The sequence below is a fragment of the Natator depressus genome, chromosome 3 (genome assembly GCF_965152275.1).
Source record: "Natator depressus isolate rNatDep1 chromosome 3, rNatDep2.hap1, whole genome shotgun sequence".
NCBI lineage: Eukaryota > Metazoa > Chordata > Testudines > Cheloniidae > Natator > Natator depressus.
In genome coordinates this window covers 521,667-539,199 of record NC_134236.1, presented here as the reverse complement: position 1 = coordinate 539,199, position 17,533 = coordinate 521,667, and the positions used below count along the sequence as shown (strand labels likewise).

Genomic DNA, 17,533 nt, shown 5'->3' with positions numbered 1-17,533 from the left:
TTGCCTACAGACAGCCCCCCAACCTGAAGCAAATACTCACCAGCAACCACACACCACACAACAGAACCACTAACCCAGGAATCTATCCTTGCAACAAAGCCCGTTGCCAACTGTGCCCACATATCTATTCAGGGAACACCATCACAGGGCCTAACAACATCAGCCACACTATCAGAGGCTCGTTCACCTGCACATCCACCAGTGTGATATATGTCATCATGTGCCAGCAATGCCCCTCTGCCATGTACATTGGTCAAACTGGACAGTCTCTACGTAAAAGAATAAATGGACACAAATCAGATGTTAAGAATTATAACATTCATAAACCAGTCGGAGAACACTTCAATCTCTCTGGTCACGCAATCACAGACATGAGGGTCGCTATCTTAAAGCAAAAAAACTTCAAATCCAGACTCCAGCGAGAAACTGCTGAATTGGAATTCATTTACAAATTGGATACTATTAATTTGGGCTTGAATAGAGACTGGGAGTGGCTAAGTCATTATGCAAGGTAGCCTATCTCCCCTTGTTTTTTTCCTACAAACCCCCCCCAAGACGTTCTGGTTAAACTTGGATTATTGCTGTGCACATTGTAAGATGAGCTATTGCCAGCAGGAGAGTGAGTTTGTGTGTGTGGTTTTTGGAGGGGGGTGTGTGTGTTGGGGGGGGGGGTGGTGAGAAAACCTGGATTAGTGCTGGAAATGACCCACCTTGATTATCATGCGCATTATAAAGAGAGGTTTCAAAGAGGGATGGGCTATTACCAGCAGGAGAGTGAGTTTGTATGTGTGTCTGTGGGGGGGGGGGGAAGGGTGAGAAAACCTGGATTTGTGCTGGAAATGGCCCTCCTTGATGATCACTTTAGATAAGCTGTTACGAGCAGGACAGTGGGGTGGGAGGAAGTTTTGTTTCATGGTCTCTGTGTGTATATAATGTTTTCTGCAGTTTCCACAATATGCTATGCATCCGATGACTGAGCTGTAGCTCACGAAAGCTCATGCTCAAATAAACTGGTTAGTCTCTAAGGTGCCACAAGTACTCCTTTTCTTTTTTCTTTTTACGAATACAGACTAACACGGCTGTTACTCTGAAACCTGTCATTAAATGTGTAAGGGGAAGCAAGGAACAGCCTTGTAGGGCACATCTTTTGCCCAGGGACTTTCAGCCTGGGATAATTTTGAGCAGAATCCCTAAGGCAGAGACAGGGGCACTCTCTGGTCCCTGGAATACAAGGGGTTAATGCCAGCTCAGCTCCTCCCCACCCCACCAGGTGCTATGGGGAGACAGAGGGCAGACTGCATTTGGGAAGGCCAGGCGGAGGAAGGGATCTTGCTGCGGCCGCTGAACATCACTTGTGCCATTTCTCAAACTCCTACGACTCTCATCACATACCAGATTGCAGCAACTTCTTTCCCACCCTAAATCCCAGCCCACCCCTCCTCCTTGTGTTTCTAGGTGCCATCCCTCCCCCTTGGTCTCTGGCTGGCCCTCCCAGTGCCATGTCTCGTTGACTGCAGGGACACAGATCAGATTCCACCATGCAGCAGGCAGGACTGCCACTCCAGCACACCTCAGGGTGGCTCTGGAGGATGGCTTGAGGCTATGATTTCATGGTACGCACCGCACAGAGCCGCGAGCCATCCCTCTTCCATGCTAAGGCTGTGATAGTGTAAAGGTGTGCGATTTCTTTGGGTTTGGCTTCCTCCCAGGCACTCCTGCGGGGGCTCCAGTTCAACACCCTCAGCCTGTGGGAAGAGATGAGGAAGCAGTGACCTTGAAAAACTGCAAGTGGCAGAGGAAGGCTGTTCTAATGGAAAGGCCCAGCCATTAGGCACCATACCTGTTGTAGCTGCCAATGACAACTGACTGGCCCCCGGGGCTAGTGGCTGCTGTGGTGAACTCCTTCTCCAAGGGGTCCCGGCTATAATCAAAGGTTTGAATTATGTGGCCTTCCTTTCCATAAGCTATAATCTTCTTATCACAGCCTGCAGCCACGACACTGCTGGAAGCCCAGGTGAGGGCATACGGAGGGCAGGGGTGCGTCACCAATTTACCCTACAATAAACAAGACAGAAAGTCCTGAACAGAGCAGCAGCACCAGCAGCAGACTGAGCAGACCAGGTACAAAGCCCCCTGCGAGCCATCAGCTGCTTGTTTAAAAAGTATGTTTCTAGAAGGTTTCTAGGGCTGACTGCCAAAGTTGCCACAGAAACAGCCCGAAACCAGAGCTTTGAGAGGAATGAGCTGCCCCATCACCTTAATGGGTGTTAACTCTGCATTCTACTGTTGACAATTTAAATGTCGACATTGTCAATTAAAGCGTTGCACACTTCATAGCTTCTACCAAAAGCAGACAGAAAAACAAACAATTAAGCGATCAAGTTGACCTCACTTTGCTCGGCCAAATATTTCACTGCTGATCATTGCAGCAAAAACATCCTGATTGCATGGATATAGCATTTCAGGACACAGGGCTGGATCTGGGGTGGGGCACAAAGGGGAGCCTGGTTGCTCTTCTTAAGTTGCTGGGACCAGGAACTATTACTACTAATAGTAACGGAGTTTAAGCCTCCTAAAATCTTCTGTCACCCCTGCTGCTGTCCACAGGGGCAGGGAAAGAAAAGATGCACCCCACACCCAGATGCCAAAACCCACCATTATTTACCATCGTGACTATGGTTTTCTAGGGACACAGGAACTGCCAGACTGGACCAGAACCAGGGCTCATCTAGTCCAGGAAAGGTAAAAGAACCCCACAGTAGCAGATGTAGAACAATCTGTCCCCCACATTAGGTCTCTCTGGATACGTCTACACTGCAGTTGGGAGTGTAATTTTCAGCCTGGGCAGAGTTACTAGTTTGATCGAACTAGCACACTAAAAACAGCAGCGTAGCTGTCAAGATTCCTTCCCCACTCTGAACTCTAGGGTACAGATGTGGGGACCCGCATGAAAGACCCCCTAAGCTTATTCTTACCATCTTAGGTTAAAAACTTCCCCAAGGTACAAACTTTGCCTTGTCCTTGAACCCTATGCTGCCACCACCAAGCGTTTTAAACAAAGAACAGGGAAAGAGACCACTTGGAGAAGTCTTTCCCCAAAATATCCCCCCAAGCCCTACACCCCCTTTCCTGGGGAAGGCTTGATAAGAATCCTCACCAATTTGTACAGGTGAACACAGACCCAAACCCTTGGATCTTAAGAATAATGAACAATCGATCAGGTTCTTAAAAGAAGAGTTTTAATTAAAGAAAAGGTAAAAGAATCACCTCTGTAAAATCAGGATGGTAAATACCTTACAGGGTAATCAGATTCAAAACACAGAGAATCCCTGTAGGCAAAACCTTAAGTTACAAAAAGACACAAAAACAGGAATATGCATTCCATCCAGCACAGCTTATTTTACCAGCCATTAAACAAAAGGAAATCTAACGCATGTTCTAGCTAGATTACTTACTAACTTAACAGGAGTTGGAAGGCTGCATTCCTGATCTGTTCCTGGCAAAAGCATCACACAGACAGATCCTTCGTGTCCCCCACTGCCCCCCTCCAGATTTGAAAGTATCTTGTCCCCTCATTGGTCATTTTGTGTCAGGTGCCAGCGAGGTTACCTTAGCTTCTTAACCCTTCACAGGTGAAAGGGTTTTGCCTCTGGCCAGGAGGGATTTTATAGCACTGTATACAGAAAGGTGGTTACCCTTCCCTTTATATTTATGACAGTAGCCATGACTACACGGGCAGTGGCATGGGCTAGACACTCAAGTATGTACCTAGGGGTTTGGGCAGAACGGTACTCATGCAGCTAGCTTTTGCCTCCACACATGTAGCCATGGCTACACTGCTATTTTTAGCACACTAGTTCGGTCAAAGTGAGCAAGGGTATGTCTACCTGAGCCAAAAATTACACCCCGGGCTGCACTGCAGACATACCCACGTAGTTAGAGGCTTAAGCCCTGAAAGAAGTTTAACATCCCTGCCAGAATTTGGTTAGCATTCATTATGACAGCTCTGCATAGTCTCGCTAGCCATATAAACATCCAACCCCTTTTTGAATCTTGTTAAGTTCTTGGTCTCAAAAAACTTCCTGTGAGTTCCACAATCTAATTACATGTTGTGTGAAAAAGTATTTTCCTTTATCCATTCTGAATTCCCCCCTTTCACTTTCATTCAGCGTCCCCTAGTTCTTGCATACAGTGTTGCCCCTGCACAGATACACTCATGGGATGCACCTCCTGGGAAGCAGTGCCTGTTGGGGCTGCACAACCAATCTCATGTGGCAACAGATATTCGAAACTGAGGCTGTAAGAGGATCAGCTGCCTCAATTCCAATTGCTAAAACCAAGTGCTTCATGAGAGCAGCCCTCCAAAGAAGAGGGGAAGGCAGCGGGAGGGGAGAAGCATGAATATTACTCTTGGGGGAATTTTGTGATATTGCGTGCTTGCATAATTAATGAGCCCTGCAGAGTTCTAATTTTTTGTGCAGAAAAAAGCTTCCGCTGACGAGTTGCTGCGATTCTGCCTTTTGCCTACAAGAGGGCGCTGTGGCACAAGAACAGCAGCAGCTCCCAGCAGAAAATAACTTCTGCAGTGCTGCCTTTTGCCCACCAGAGGGTGCTGTGGTGATAAAACAAAGCTGCAGCTCAAGGCCAGCAAGGGAAGAGAGAGAGCTGCCTTCTTTGAAGAGCTTGTTAGACCTGGTCAGAAGATAGAGGCTATGGGGAGACAGAAAGCATGGGGTGCTGGAGGGGTCAGACAAGGGCTCGTAAGGGCTAGTGGGGGAAGACAGACTGGGACAGGGGCTGAATGGGAGTGGAAAAGTGGCACAGGGTCACAAGGGGGAGGGAGGGGCAGAGCTACACAGGGACAGGGGCGTGGTTGGGTGGGGGCACAGAGACACATGGAGATGGGGGAAGATGTGCCTGACTGAATGGGAGAGGCTAGGGATCAGCCAGGGTCTGCATGGGGGAAGCTCCCTAACAATCCCTGTTCCATACTTTTCCCACCCATACCCAACAACCCTCCAAATTCACACCCAAGCTCCTTCCCAGCAATTTACTTCCCTGTCCCTCAGCTACCCCTGACTCCCCCAGCCTTTGCACTGCTGCTGAGGGGTGTGGGAAATACAGTTCTGTATTGCAGTTTACATGAATTACTCAGAATTCTGTATTAATATGCCTAGTAAGGAATCTATTTGTCAAAAAACATTTCCTGAATCTTTTTTGTTGTCTGTATTGTTACAGACATACTTGCTGACAGGTATTTTGAAATAAATGACCAAAAATAATTGAAACTGGTGTAATTATATTGTGTTACTTTGACAAATAAAATATGCAGAATTTTAAAATATTGTGCACAGAATTTTTAATTTTTTGGCACAGAATTCCACCAGGAGTAGAATATGCAGCGGCAATGCATGGGGAACCAAACAGTTCTCTAAGGTCACCTCTGCATATTCCCACTTGTGGGAAGCCAGCAAGTCCTAGTCAAACAGATTGCAGATCTGCCCCCCAGAGCAAATATCAGATCTAGATGTCATGCTACAGCAGCACGGAGTACGTGTGAAAAAACTCCTGGTAGCAGCCCTGCAGATTTCTGTAACAGAAACATTACAGAGGCAGGACTGCTATAATTATTAGCAGTAGTATTACTATAGCACCTAGGAGACCTTGTCATGGACCAGGACGCCACTGTGCTAGGTGTTGTACAAACAGAACAAAAAGACAGTCCCAGACCCAAGAGCTGACAATCTAATGTAAGCCAAGAGACAATACCTAGATATAGACAGACCAACAGGAAACAATGAAATGTTATAAACAGGCCGTGGACTCGGTACACCTTTGCCCTGGCAAAGTGATCTCTAAGACCATCAGGTTCTGTCACCCTGGGTAACACATATGCACAACCTAATCCAGCCAGAGAGGGAACGGCCAAGTGGAAATGGCATTCCCTTTCCCCTGGCCACGGCCATGGGGTCCAGCTTTCTGTGATCAGAATGAGGTTTTGGGAAGACCATTGAACGATGACTGGTCTGGCTAGGTGGCACTCAGACACCACATCCAGCAAGAATTTGGGATGAGGACACAAGACGACTTTGCCCCTGTGGCACGTTGTGAAGGAGGATCAGCCACTTACTTTTCCTGTTACTACAATTAAAATGCTGCTTTGGGTGACAGCTGGAATAATAAGTACTCTTTCTCCTTCCTATCCACTATGGAGAGCTTGAAAAGCTTGGCTTAGGACTGTTTGGTCTCATGCCTTCTCAGGAGGAAGCCCAAGGTGATCATTACAAATGGAAATCTCCTGTTAAAATCTGTTGGTGTAACTATGAAGAACACAACAGGGGGCAGTGGAAAGAAGGCAATACACATACCCCACAGCTCTCACAACTTGAGTGCTGCTCTCCTGGGCACCACGGTGCTCCCAGAGCCCCATGGAGATGTGGACAGCCTTGGGTCTCACAGGCACTGGGGTAATTCCCCTTCCCACACAAATTCTGAAATTGATACAAAACCAGATCTAGACACCCTTCCATGGTTTAATCAGTGCTCCATTAGCCACGCAGTGATGAGAGCAGCCTGCTGCCCCTCCTCTGACCTGCCCTCCCTTCCACAGGTCCCAGTTACTCTCCAGGCCTGGTGTGACTGCGGAGGAAGGATGTGTGCAAGAAGGAGTCTTTTCCAAAGAGCCATTCAGTACCTGTGATTCACCTGAGCCTTCGTCATCAAAGAAGTAGCGCACAATGGTTCCATCTGCATGGCCAGACAGGATCCCCTTCCCCGACACGCTGTCAAGAGACACCAGGACAAGTTGGCATAGCACAGCAGCACTCATTGTCCCACTTTTCCCTCCCATCCCCAGCTGATTTGATTCTCATGGGGTTGCAGGAGCCAATGGTAGCCCACTGTTTTTCCTTAGTTATTTTTTGATAGTGCCTACAATCTGCCTGATGGCACACACATACTAAGGTCTGGATCCTGCCCCAGAGAGCTCAAAGTCTCTGTAAAGACAAAGCAGACAGACAGACATGGGGAGGGGAAGGTGGGAAGGGAAGGGAAGGGTATAGGGACCGGGTGGCATGTCCTGATAATGCAATGTTATAGTATTATGGTAAAACACACAGAAGCCGGGAACCCCAAGGGAGGGGGGCTCTGGGCTTATTTATCTTTACAGCGGAGCCTATGAAGCTGCCCCATGAGCACTAAGGAGGCCTCTTCAGAGCCAGCAGCTGGGTCAGGAGACCGAGCGGGGGCAGTGGGAGCCTGCGGCAGCACCATACTCACTTGGAGGTTAAGGAGACCACAAAAGAATCTGTCCCGTAAATGGTGGAGGACTTGTTGCTCTTTGTATTTGCTAAACGAACCTGAGGAAGAGAAGGACACTGGTCAGTGTAGTCTCTGTCCTCATGTCAGAAACAGGGATTCACTCACGGTGCAGCACAAGATGGCTTTTAAACAGAACAAGGGAGAGGCTCTCATCTGTGCTGGGCTGGCACTTTTAGGCCAAGCAGCAAGGTAAGAAATCACAAGGAGCTCCATGGTCTCTGGTGGGAGGAATGGAAGCTGGAGTGGATGAATAACTCATTCTCACGCCACGCTGCACAGTCTCGTGAGAGACTCACAGGGAATTGGTGCAGGAGAGCAAGTAACCAGTATAATCCCTTCACTGAGCAGTACCCAGGGCCCATAACTCAGTGACAGCATTAGGCTTCTCTACCTTCCCCTCAGCGAGTCCAAAGACAATGATGTTCTCTGCTGGCCACAGCAAACAGGTCACTGCGCTCTGTCAGGGAAAGGCACAAAGAGGTTAGAGCTCTCAGCCAAGCTAGAAGGCTTCCTGGCCCACAGGCAGCAATGCCACTCCAATTAGACACAGAGCTATCGGCACATGGAGCCTGGAGCAGATATTAACGGGACAGCACCCAGAATCCTGAGTGAGCCTGAGATGAGAATCCCCACGGAGGAGCCTGGATTGGGCCCATTTGTGACACTGTATAGAATATGGGTGACCATTTATAATATTATGGATACCAATATTACAAAATTGCAATGAGTCATACGAGATATGCCATATAAGGTATCAGTGGAAAAGTTATAATTGCCAAATACGATACTCTTGTTTATATGTATGTATCATCTTTGTATGAGTTATAAATAGGTGTGATATACTGATACCTTAAACTTGTGCTGTGTATCTGGGTGACACCCTCAGACAGATTGGTATCAGCATTATCTAGCCTGCTTAATGGCCCATCAAGGGCAATCAGCTGTACAATGAATCCACTGAGAGAAGGCACGGGCTGAGTAGGGCTCCATGTCCATCACGAAGGTCAGTGAACTCACGGATTCTGTGACTTCCTGCTACCTCCATGACTTCTGCAGCAGCCGGTGTGGCTGACTGCAGGGCCACCCGAGTGGCTGGCCCCAGGGACTGCCCGAGCAGCTGCCGATGGGGCTGGCCCAGGGAGCAGCCACAGCTCGGTGGCTCCCGGCAGCGGTCCAAGGGTGACCAGAGCAGTGGCTGGCCGTCCAGGGCTTCCCCCCAGCGGCAGCTGAAGCAACAGCGAGCCCCACGGGGCTTTTTCCCGGCCGCAGCCCCCCACCCCCTCAGGGCTTCCCCCCAGCAGCAGTCAGAACAGCAGCGGGCTCCCCCCAGGGCTTCCCCACAACCCCACAGCTGGTGCCGCAGGCCCCATGGGCTCCCCCCAAGATTCAATCAAGATATTTATGGTATAAGTCATGGACAGGTCATAGGCTGTGATTTTTTGTTTCTTGAACATGACCTGTCCATGACTTTTACCCATGATTAAATGGTAGCCTTAGTTATGAGTCAGCAGGATATGTAGGGATATGACTGGGGACTCCAAGAACTTTTCCATGCCCATGTGCTGTGAGCTTATGTTTGGGAAGTACAAGCCACTTGACAAACGATATAAAAGGCAGCTGCATCTTCTCCATTTTATCTTCAATCCTGCTTCTCACCACTGGAGGAACTTCTCTACAAACCAAAGCTTGAACAAAGGACTGATGGACCCATTCTGACACATGGCCAGAAAGGGATAAGCAGCTTGCAGGCTAATTGACCCATATTCAAATTTAGAAACATGTTAGAAAAGTATCTAAACAGGGGATAGCTCCATTTGGTGGACAGCCAGTTGGCTATGGTGGTTACTCTCTGCTTGCTTTACCTGTAAAGGGTTAACAAGCCCACAGGTAAAAGGAAAGGAGTGGGCACCTGACCAATAGAGCCAATGGGAGGGCTAGAACTTTTTAAAATTGGGAAAAAACTTCCCTTTGTCTGTGTGTTGTTGTTCTCTGGGAAAGAGGGGAACAGGGAGCAGTTATGCTGTAAGAAGCTAAAAGCTAGATATGAAAGACCATCAGATCACAACTAGAGACTGCTTATCTGAAACCCCAGATACGTAAGTAAATTAGGGAATGTCTAGGAAGAAGCGATTAGGTTTATTTGTTATTGTTTTGTGTACTCCTCTGTGCTAACCCCAAATGCTTTTTGTTTTGCTTGTAACCTTTAAGCTGAACCTCAAGGTTATTCTTGATGTTTAATTTTTGTAAGTTGGTTTTTTGAAATCTAGCAAAACCCTAAGTTCCAGATGCATTTTCTTTCTTTTCATTTTTAATAAAATTTACCTTTTTTAAGAACAGGATTGGATTTTTGTGTCCTAAGAGGTTTGTGCACGTGTTGTTTAAGTTGCTGGTGGCAACAGCTGATTTCCTTTGTTTTTCTTTCTCAGCTCTTCCCTGGGGGGAATGAAAGGGCTTGAGGGTACCCCACAGGAAGGAATTCCCAAGTGCACCTTTCTGGTTTCAAAGAGGTTTTTTGCACTTGGGTGATGGCAGCATCTACAAATCCAAGGTCAGAGAGATGCTGTAACCTTGGGAGTTTAATACAAGCCTGGAGTGGCCAGTATTAACTTTTAAAATCCTTGCAGGCCCCCACCTTCTGCACTCGAAGTGCCAGAGTGGGGAATCAACCTTGACAAGGGCTGTGACACTGCATCGAATATTCTTCACAGTGATATTACTAGGATAGGATTATGACATAATTATGATGTATTTTATGCAAGATAAGTCATGTGCGATGTCATTGAAAAGGTTATGTTTTGCTGAATATGACTATATTTGTATGCACGTATAATTTTTGTATCTGAAGTTATGAATATTGATTATGTATCTGTACTTCAAATGTAGTTACACCTGGGTGATGCCCACCAGACAAGATGCTTTCATTCTAGATAGAGGGTGGGCAAGGGCCATTAGGGAAGAACAACAGGCCTTAAGAGAAGCTTACCTCCCACCCAGTGAGCCTTCCTGTGAATGCTCCAAACAGCCTGTGAGTAATGGCTGCTATGACTCGACAAGGACATGTGATGAGACCACATGTCTCTGAACTCCATCTCGGGATGTCAGTGTTTTTCCACAGACCAGTCTCAGAACCAAGCTTTGTAACAAAGGATTCCCGCCATATGCAAAAACTATATAAGGCAGGGAGTGACATCATCTGGTGTTCTTCACTCCCCACCCAAGAAGACTCCTGGAAACACCTAAGGAAAAAAGACTGAACTGGGAGAAGTGCTGGACCCAGGCTAAAGGGATTTTTAGCCTGTCAATGGAACACCTGGGGATTCCAAGCTGTAAGAAAGTGCAGTTTGCCCCTTAAGAATCTGCAGCCTGCTTGTATCATCTCTTAGGGTGAGAATCTGCTATTCATATCCAATCTATTTAGTATATTAACAGGTTTCAGAGTAGCAGCTATTACCAGCAAGAGAGTGAGTTTGTCTGTGGGGGGGCGGAGGGTGAGAAAACCTGGATTTGTGCTGGAAATGGCCCAACTTGATGATCACTTTAGATAAGCTATTACCAGCAGGAGAGTGGGGTGGGAGGAGGTATTGTTTCATGGTGTCTGTATATAACGTCTTCTGCAATTTCCACAGTATGCATCCGATGAAGTGAGCTGTAGCTCACGAAAGCTCATGCTCAAATAAATTGGTTAGTCTCTAAGGTGCCACAAGGCCTCCTTTTCTTTTTAGTATATTAAGTTTAGTTTGCGTTTTTTGTTTATTTGCTAGATAACCTGGTTTGATCTGTTTACTATCACTTAAAAAAATCTATCTTTTGTAGTTAATAAACTTGTTTTTGCTTTATCTAAACCAGTGTGTGGGAATCTTAACTCAGGGGCAAAAGGCTATTGCATATTCCTCTCCACATTGAGGGAGGGGGGCGAATTTTATGACCTTATGCTGTAGTTCCCTGTGCAGTGCAAGATGGTATAATTTTGGGTTTATACTCCAAAGGGGGTGCGTGCCTGAGGAGCTGGGAGTAGCTTTCCCATGTATATCTTGTTAGATGTAAACAGAGAGTTCCTGTCTATTACTATAGCTATTGATTCAGAGATCAAAAGGGAACATTAACATTTAGATAAATCTTGGGTGAAATAATGTCATTGTCTATATGTCTCTTTAAAGTTTGTGGTAAACTGTATATGAACTGCTCAATGAATAATTAACTACATGGATTAACATAAGGTAACTACCAGTGATGCTTAGGAAATGGAAAGTTAGTTCAAAAGCCTGTTGTTCACTCAGGACTGTATGGTCAAGAGGCTGCTGGAAAACTATATTAAAAACTTTGGGGACCTGATCCTTTCATCTCAGATCTGCTTGATGCTTTATGCAGGGAAAGTTGAGTCATAAGACTGAGATCTCCAGTCCCGTCTGGATCATCCTGGATATGAACACTGGACTATAACCCATGGACTAATTCTAAAAGCACTCTTTGCATCTACAGAGCTCACCATCTCTACTATGAATCTGGTCTCAGAACTGTACTCATGTCTATATGTATACTGATATTTTAACTAATTCTCTCTCTCCTTTTTAAATACATTTTAGTTTAGTTAATAAGAATTGGCTGTAAATGTACATTTGGGTAAGATCTGGAATATTCATTAATTTGGGAGGTAATGTATCCAATCCTTTGGGATTGGCAGAACTTTCTTATTTGACTTGGCTGTCTGGGAGTGAGCCCAAAGGCTGGGCTGCGTTAAGGGCACTGTGTTTTGGCTTCTGGGTAACCAGTACATAAAAACAGCCCTACTGGTTCAGACCAAAGGTCCATCTAGCCCAGTATCCTGTCTTCCGACAGTGGCCAGTGCCAGTTACCCCAGAGGGAATGAACAGAACAGGTAATCATCAAGTGATCCATCCCCTGTCGCTCATTCCCAGCTTCTAGCAAACAGAGGCTAGGGCCCACTATTCCGGCCCATCCTGACTAATAGCCACTGATGGACCTATCTTCCATGAATCTAGCTAACTCCCTTTTGAACCCCATTATAGTACTGGCCTTCATAACTCCCTCTGGCAAGGCATTCCAGAGGTTGACAGCGCGTTGTTTTAAACCTGCTACCTATTTATTTCATTTGGTGGCCCCTTGTTCTTGTATTATAAGGAGGAGTAAACAACACTTCCTTATTTACTTTCTCTATACCACTCATGATTTTATAGACCTCTATCATATCCCCCCTTAGTCACCGCTTTTCCAAGCTGAAAAGTCCCAGTCTTATTAATCTCTCCTCATACAGAAGCCGTTCTAGACCCCTAATCGTTTTTGTTGCTCTGTTCTGAACCTTTTCCAATATATCTTTTTTGAGATGGGGCGACCACATCTGCACGCAGTATTCAAGGTGTGGGCGTACCACAGATTTATATAGCGGCAACATGATATTTTCTGTCTTATCTATCCCTTTCTTGATGATTCCCAACATTCTGTTCGCTTTTTTGACTGCCGCTGCACATTGAGTGGATGATTTCAGAGAACTATCCACAATGACTCCAAGATCGCTTTCTTGAGTGGTAACAGCTAATTTAGACCCCATCACTGTATATGTATAGTTAGGATTATGTTTTCCAGTGTGCATTACTTTGCATTTATCAACATGAAATTTCATCTGCCACTTTGCTGCCCAGTCACCCAGTTTTGTGAGATCCTTTTGTAGCTCTTCACAGTCTGCCTGGGACTTAACTATCTTGAGTAGTTTGTATCATCTTCAAATTTTGCCACCTCACTGTTTACCCCTTTTTCCAGATAGTTTATGAATATGTTAAATAGGACTGGGCCCAGTACAGATCCCTGGGGGCACCACTATTTACTTCTCTCCATTCTGAAAACTGACCATTTATTCCTACCCTTTGTTTCCTATCTTTTAACCAGTTACCAATCCATGAGAGGACCTTCCCTCTTATCCCATGACTGATTATTTTGCTTAAGAGCCTTTGGTGAGGGACCTTGTCAAAGGCTTTCTGAAAATCTAAATACACTATATCCACTGGATCTCCTTTGTCCGCATGCTTGTTGACCCCCTCAAAGAATTCTAGTAGATTGGTGAGGCATGACTTCCCTTTACAAAAAACATGTTGACTATTTCCCAACAAATTATGTTCATCTATGTGTCTGACAATTCTGTTCTTTACGATAGTTTCAACCAATTTTCCCGGTACTGAAGTGAGGCTTACTGGCCTGTAGTTGCCAGAGTCACCTCTGGAGCCCTTTTTAAAAATTGGCGTCACATTAGCTATCCTCCAGTCATTTGGTACAGAAGCTGATTTAAATGATAGGTTACAGATGACAGTTGGTAGCCCTGCAATTTCATATTTGAGTTCCTTCAGAACTCTTGGGTGAATCCCATCAGGTCCTGAAGACTTATTACTGTTTAGTTTATCAATTTGTTCCAAAACCTCCTCTAATGAGGGACAGTTTGGGACAGTTCCTCAGATCTGTCATTCAAAAAGAATGGCTCAGGTTTGGGAATCTCCCTCACATCCTCAACAGTGAAGACCGGTGCAAAGAATTCCTGTAGTTTCTCCGCAATGGCCTTATCGTCTTTGAGTGCTGCTTTAGCCTCTCGATCGTCCAGTGGCCCCACAGGTGGCTTACCAGGCTTCCTGCTTCTGGTGTATTTAAAAACATGTTGCTATTACTTTTGGAGTCGTTGGCCAGCTGGTCTCCACATTCTTTTTTGGTTTTTCTAATTATATTTTTACACTTCATTTGCCGGAGTTTACGCTCCTTTCTGTTTTCCTCATTACGATTTCTCTTCCACTTTTTAAAGGATGCCTTTTTGCCTGTCACTGCTTCTTTTACTTTGTTGTTTAACCAGAGTGGCTCTTTTTTGGTTCTCTTACTATGTTTTTTAAATTGGGGTGTACATTTAAGTTGAGTCTCTCTTATGATGTCTTTAGAAAGTTTCCAAGCAGCTTGCAGGGATTTTACTTTTGGCGCTGTACCTTTTAATTTCTGTGTCACTAACCACCTCATTTTTGTGTAGTTCCCCTTTCTGAAATTAAATGCTACAGTGCTGGGCCGCTGTGGAGTTTTCCCCGCCACAGGGATGTTAAATTTTATTATATTATGGTCACGATTACCAAGCAGTCCAGCTATATTCACCTCTTGGACCTGATCCTTGTGCTCCACTTAGAGGCAATTCTTGATTTAGTCCTCTTCTTGTGGGTTCCAGGACTAGCTGCTCCAAGAAGCGGTCATTTAAGGTGTCAAGAAACTTTATCTCAGCATCCCTTCCTGAGGTGACATGGACCCAGTCAATATGGGGATAGCTGAAATTCCCCATTATTATTATTATTATTATTATTATTGAGTTTTTTATTTTTATGGCCTCTCTAATCTCCCTGAGCATTTCAGAGTCACCACCACCATCCTGGTCAGGTGGTCTGTAATATAGCCCTACTGCTATAGTCTTATTTTTCAAGCATGGAGTTACTATCCATAGAGATTCTGTAGTACAATTTAGTTCATTTAAGATTTTTACTTCATTTGATTCTACGCTTTCTTTCACATATAGTGCCACTCCCCCACCAGCACGACCTGTTCTGTCCTTCCACTACATTTTGTACCCTGGTATTACAGTGTCCCATTGATTATCCTCATTCCACCAGGTTTCTGTGATGCCTATTATATCAATAACCACATTGAATACTAGGCACTCTACTTCACCCATCTTATTATTTAAACTTCTAGCATTGGTATATAAGCATTTTAAAAACTTGTCATTTTTTGGCTGTCCCCTATTGCATGACGTAATTGAATGGGACTTTTTTTCATCAGATCCTCCCTGCATTTTATCATTTTCCATCCTCTACTCTTTACTAGGACATAGGGAATCTCCATTTATAGATCCTCCTCTAGGGGTTCTGGAGTCCCAAGCTGGCAAAGAAAACGGGCTCAGAGGTAGTTTCAGCACATCAGGTGACAGTCCCAAAGTGGTCTCTGTGACCGAACCCGTCACAGTCCCACAGGGATCGGTTGTTGGCCCTACACTATTTAACATTTTTATCAGTGAAAAATTGATGTGGAAAAATTGGAGAGGGCTCAGAGAAGGGCCATGAGAATGATTAAAGGACTGGAAAATATGCCTTACAGTGATAGACTCAAGGAGCTCAATCTATTTATCTTAACAAAGAGAAGATTAAGGAGTGACTTGATCACAGTTGCAAGTACCTACATGGGGAACACAAATTTGACTAGTGGGTCATGCACTTCATTGCTTCTTTAGGCCGAGCTCATTCCAGATGCCCTCCCATCCCATTCTATTTCAAGGACTTGCTGCAAGCCCTCATCCCCTCCTTCATACTAGGGCCTCTGTGTGCCCCCTTCCCTTTAATACCAGGGTCCCCCATTTGTCCCCCCAGCCAGGGATGCTGTGTGTAACCTTATTCCCCCTTCCCTCCTCACCAGGGACCTCCCTTTAACCCACGGACTCTGCGTGCAACCCCATTCCCTTTACCAGGGTCCCCATTCTCCCACACCAAGCCACAGGTTCTGTGTGCTCCCCTTCTCCCACATTATTTCTCCTCGTTCTGCCTGGAAATAAGGAAAGGAAATAAGTCCTTCAGGGTGCCAACATATTAAACTGTATTGAGAGAAATGAAATAGAGGTATTGTCATGCTGGAAGATGCTAATGGATGCCATTCAATCAGTTCTTTGATCTATAGACAATTGCAGAGGTGCTTGAAGATGTGGCTCTGCTAAACAGATAGCAGGCGCTCCATGTGTCCCCCATTTTTTCCTTCTGGTTTTCCAATTTTCCCCAAAAGCAACAGGGTTCTGTTCACTGATGCCTAAAACATTCCGTGGAATTTTGGAACTGATCAGAGATGCCAGTCAGAAGTTGTTGTCTTACATCCAAAACAGAGAAATGCCATCGGGTTGGGGATAGGGACTCATAAGCTTGGCCAATAATAGAAGGCTCTGCAGTCTAGCAGGCAAAGGTATAACAAGGTCCAATAGCCGGAAACTGAAGCTAGACAAATTTAGACTCGAAATAATGGGCAATTTTTTACAGGGAGAGTAACTAACCACAGGAACAACTTATCAAGCGCTGTGGTGGATCCTCCAACACTGGCAATTTTAAAATTGAGATTGGATATTTTTCTCAACAACATGCTCCAGTTCAAACAGGAATGAAATCAGAGGAGTCCTTCGGCATGTGTTATCCAGGAGGTAAGACTAGAGGATCACAATGGTCTCTTCAGGCCTTATGAATCAATAGCTTAGTCTCAAAGGAAGAGAGCAGAGCCCCCAGAGCTGGGAGCTTAAACACACAGGACTAGATTTTCAAAGTAATTAGGCACCTATAGATGCAGATAGGTGCTTAAGATGGGTTTGGAAGTCCCTCTGGGCACCTATCTGCATCCTTAGACAGCTAAATACCTTTGACAATCTGGCTCATCACGCCTGAGAGCCAGAGGAAAGACCTATAGTAGGCCTTGCCCTTACTCTGCAGTGTAAGGGAGCTGAAAGGGAGGCTGGGACTTACCGTCTGAATGAACTTGTTGCAGATCACCTTCTTATCACCCCTGCAGAAAAAGAAATACACACATATAATTACAGTTAGGGCTGGTAACACTTCCTATTAGTAAGGTTGCCTGACACTTCCATTATAAGACCCTGTTTTCAGTTGCTTATACTTTTGCCATATGTTAATTTTATACTGTTTTAGTTTTTTTAATCAAAATGTCATGCCGTATCAAGTGAAATGCTTTACGGAAGACAAAGTATATTACATCAACACTTATCTTTATCAACCAAACTTGTAACCTCATAAAAAATGACAAAAAGTTGACAGATCTATTTTCCATAAGCCCATGTTGACTGGGTTAATTATATCACCCGCATTTAATTCTTCACATCCTGGGGGACTTCAATTGAACGATATATGTCGGAGGTCTGATGCTACCAGTGCGAAAACATTCACTGAAATTTCTAAGTATGGTAGATGACAATTTCCTAACTCAGAAAGCGCTGCATCCAACATGGGGGAACTCTATATTAGACCTTGCCTTGACACATACAGAGGAACTGATCACAGAATTAAAATTAATGGTATCTGAAAGTTAAAAGCTAATGGTAGCTTAGGTACAAGTGATTATGATTTGATCACATTTATAATATGCAAACAGAATAAAGTCCAGAGAAGTAACATACATACACTCGGTGCTTTAAAAAGGC

The 17,533-nt window shown here is 45.1% G+C and overlaps 1 protein-coding gene across 1 annotated transcript in view; it reads right to left on the bottom strand.

The window, feature by feature from the left end:
• Positions 1 to 17,533, bottom strand: part of IFT172 (intraflagellar transport 172) — a 133,700-nt gene that overhangs the window by 101,092 nt on the left and 15,075 nt on the right. The window contains exons 4-9 of the mRNA XM_074947253.1: positions 16,842 to 16,881; positions 7,712 to 7,777; positions 7,279 to 7,358; positions 6,695 to 6,782; positions 1,841 to 2,055; positions 1,622 to 1,745 (exon numbers count right to left, since the gene is read on the bottom strand). Coding sequence (XP_074803354.1) covers positions 1,622 to 1,745; positions 1,841 to 2,055; positions 6,695 to 6,782; positions 7,279 to 7,358; positions 7,712 to 7,777; positions 16,842 to 16,881 — 613 coding nt within the window. The remainder of the gene's footprint in view (positions 1 to 1,621; positions 1,746 to 1,840; positions 2,056 to 6,694; positions 6,783 to 7,278; positions 7,359 to 7,711; positions 7,778 to 16,841; positions 16,882 to 17,533) is intronic.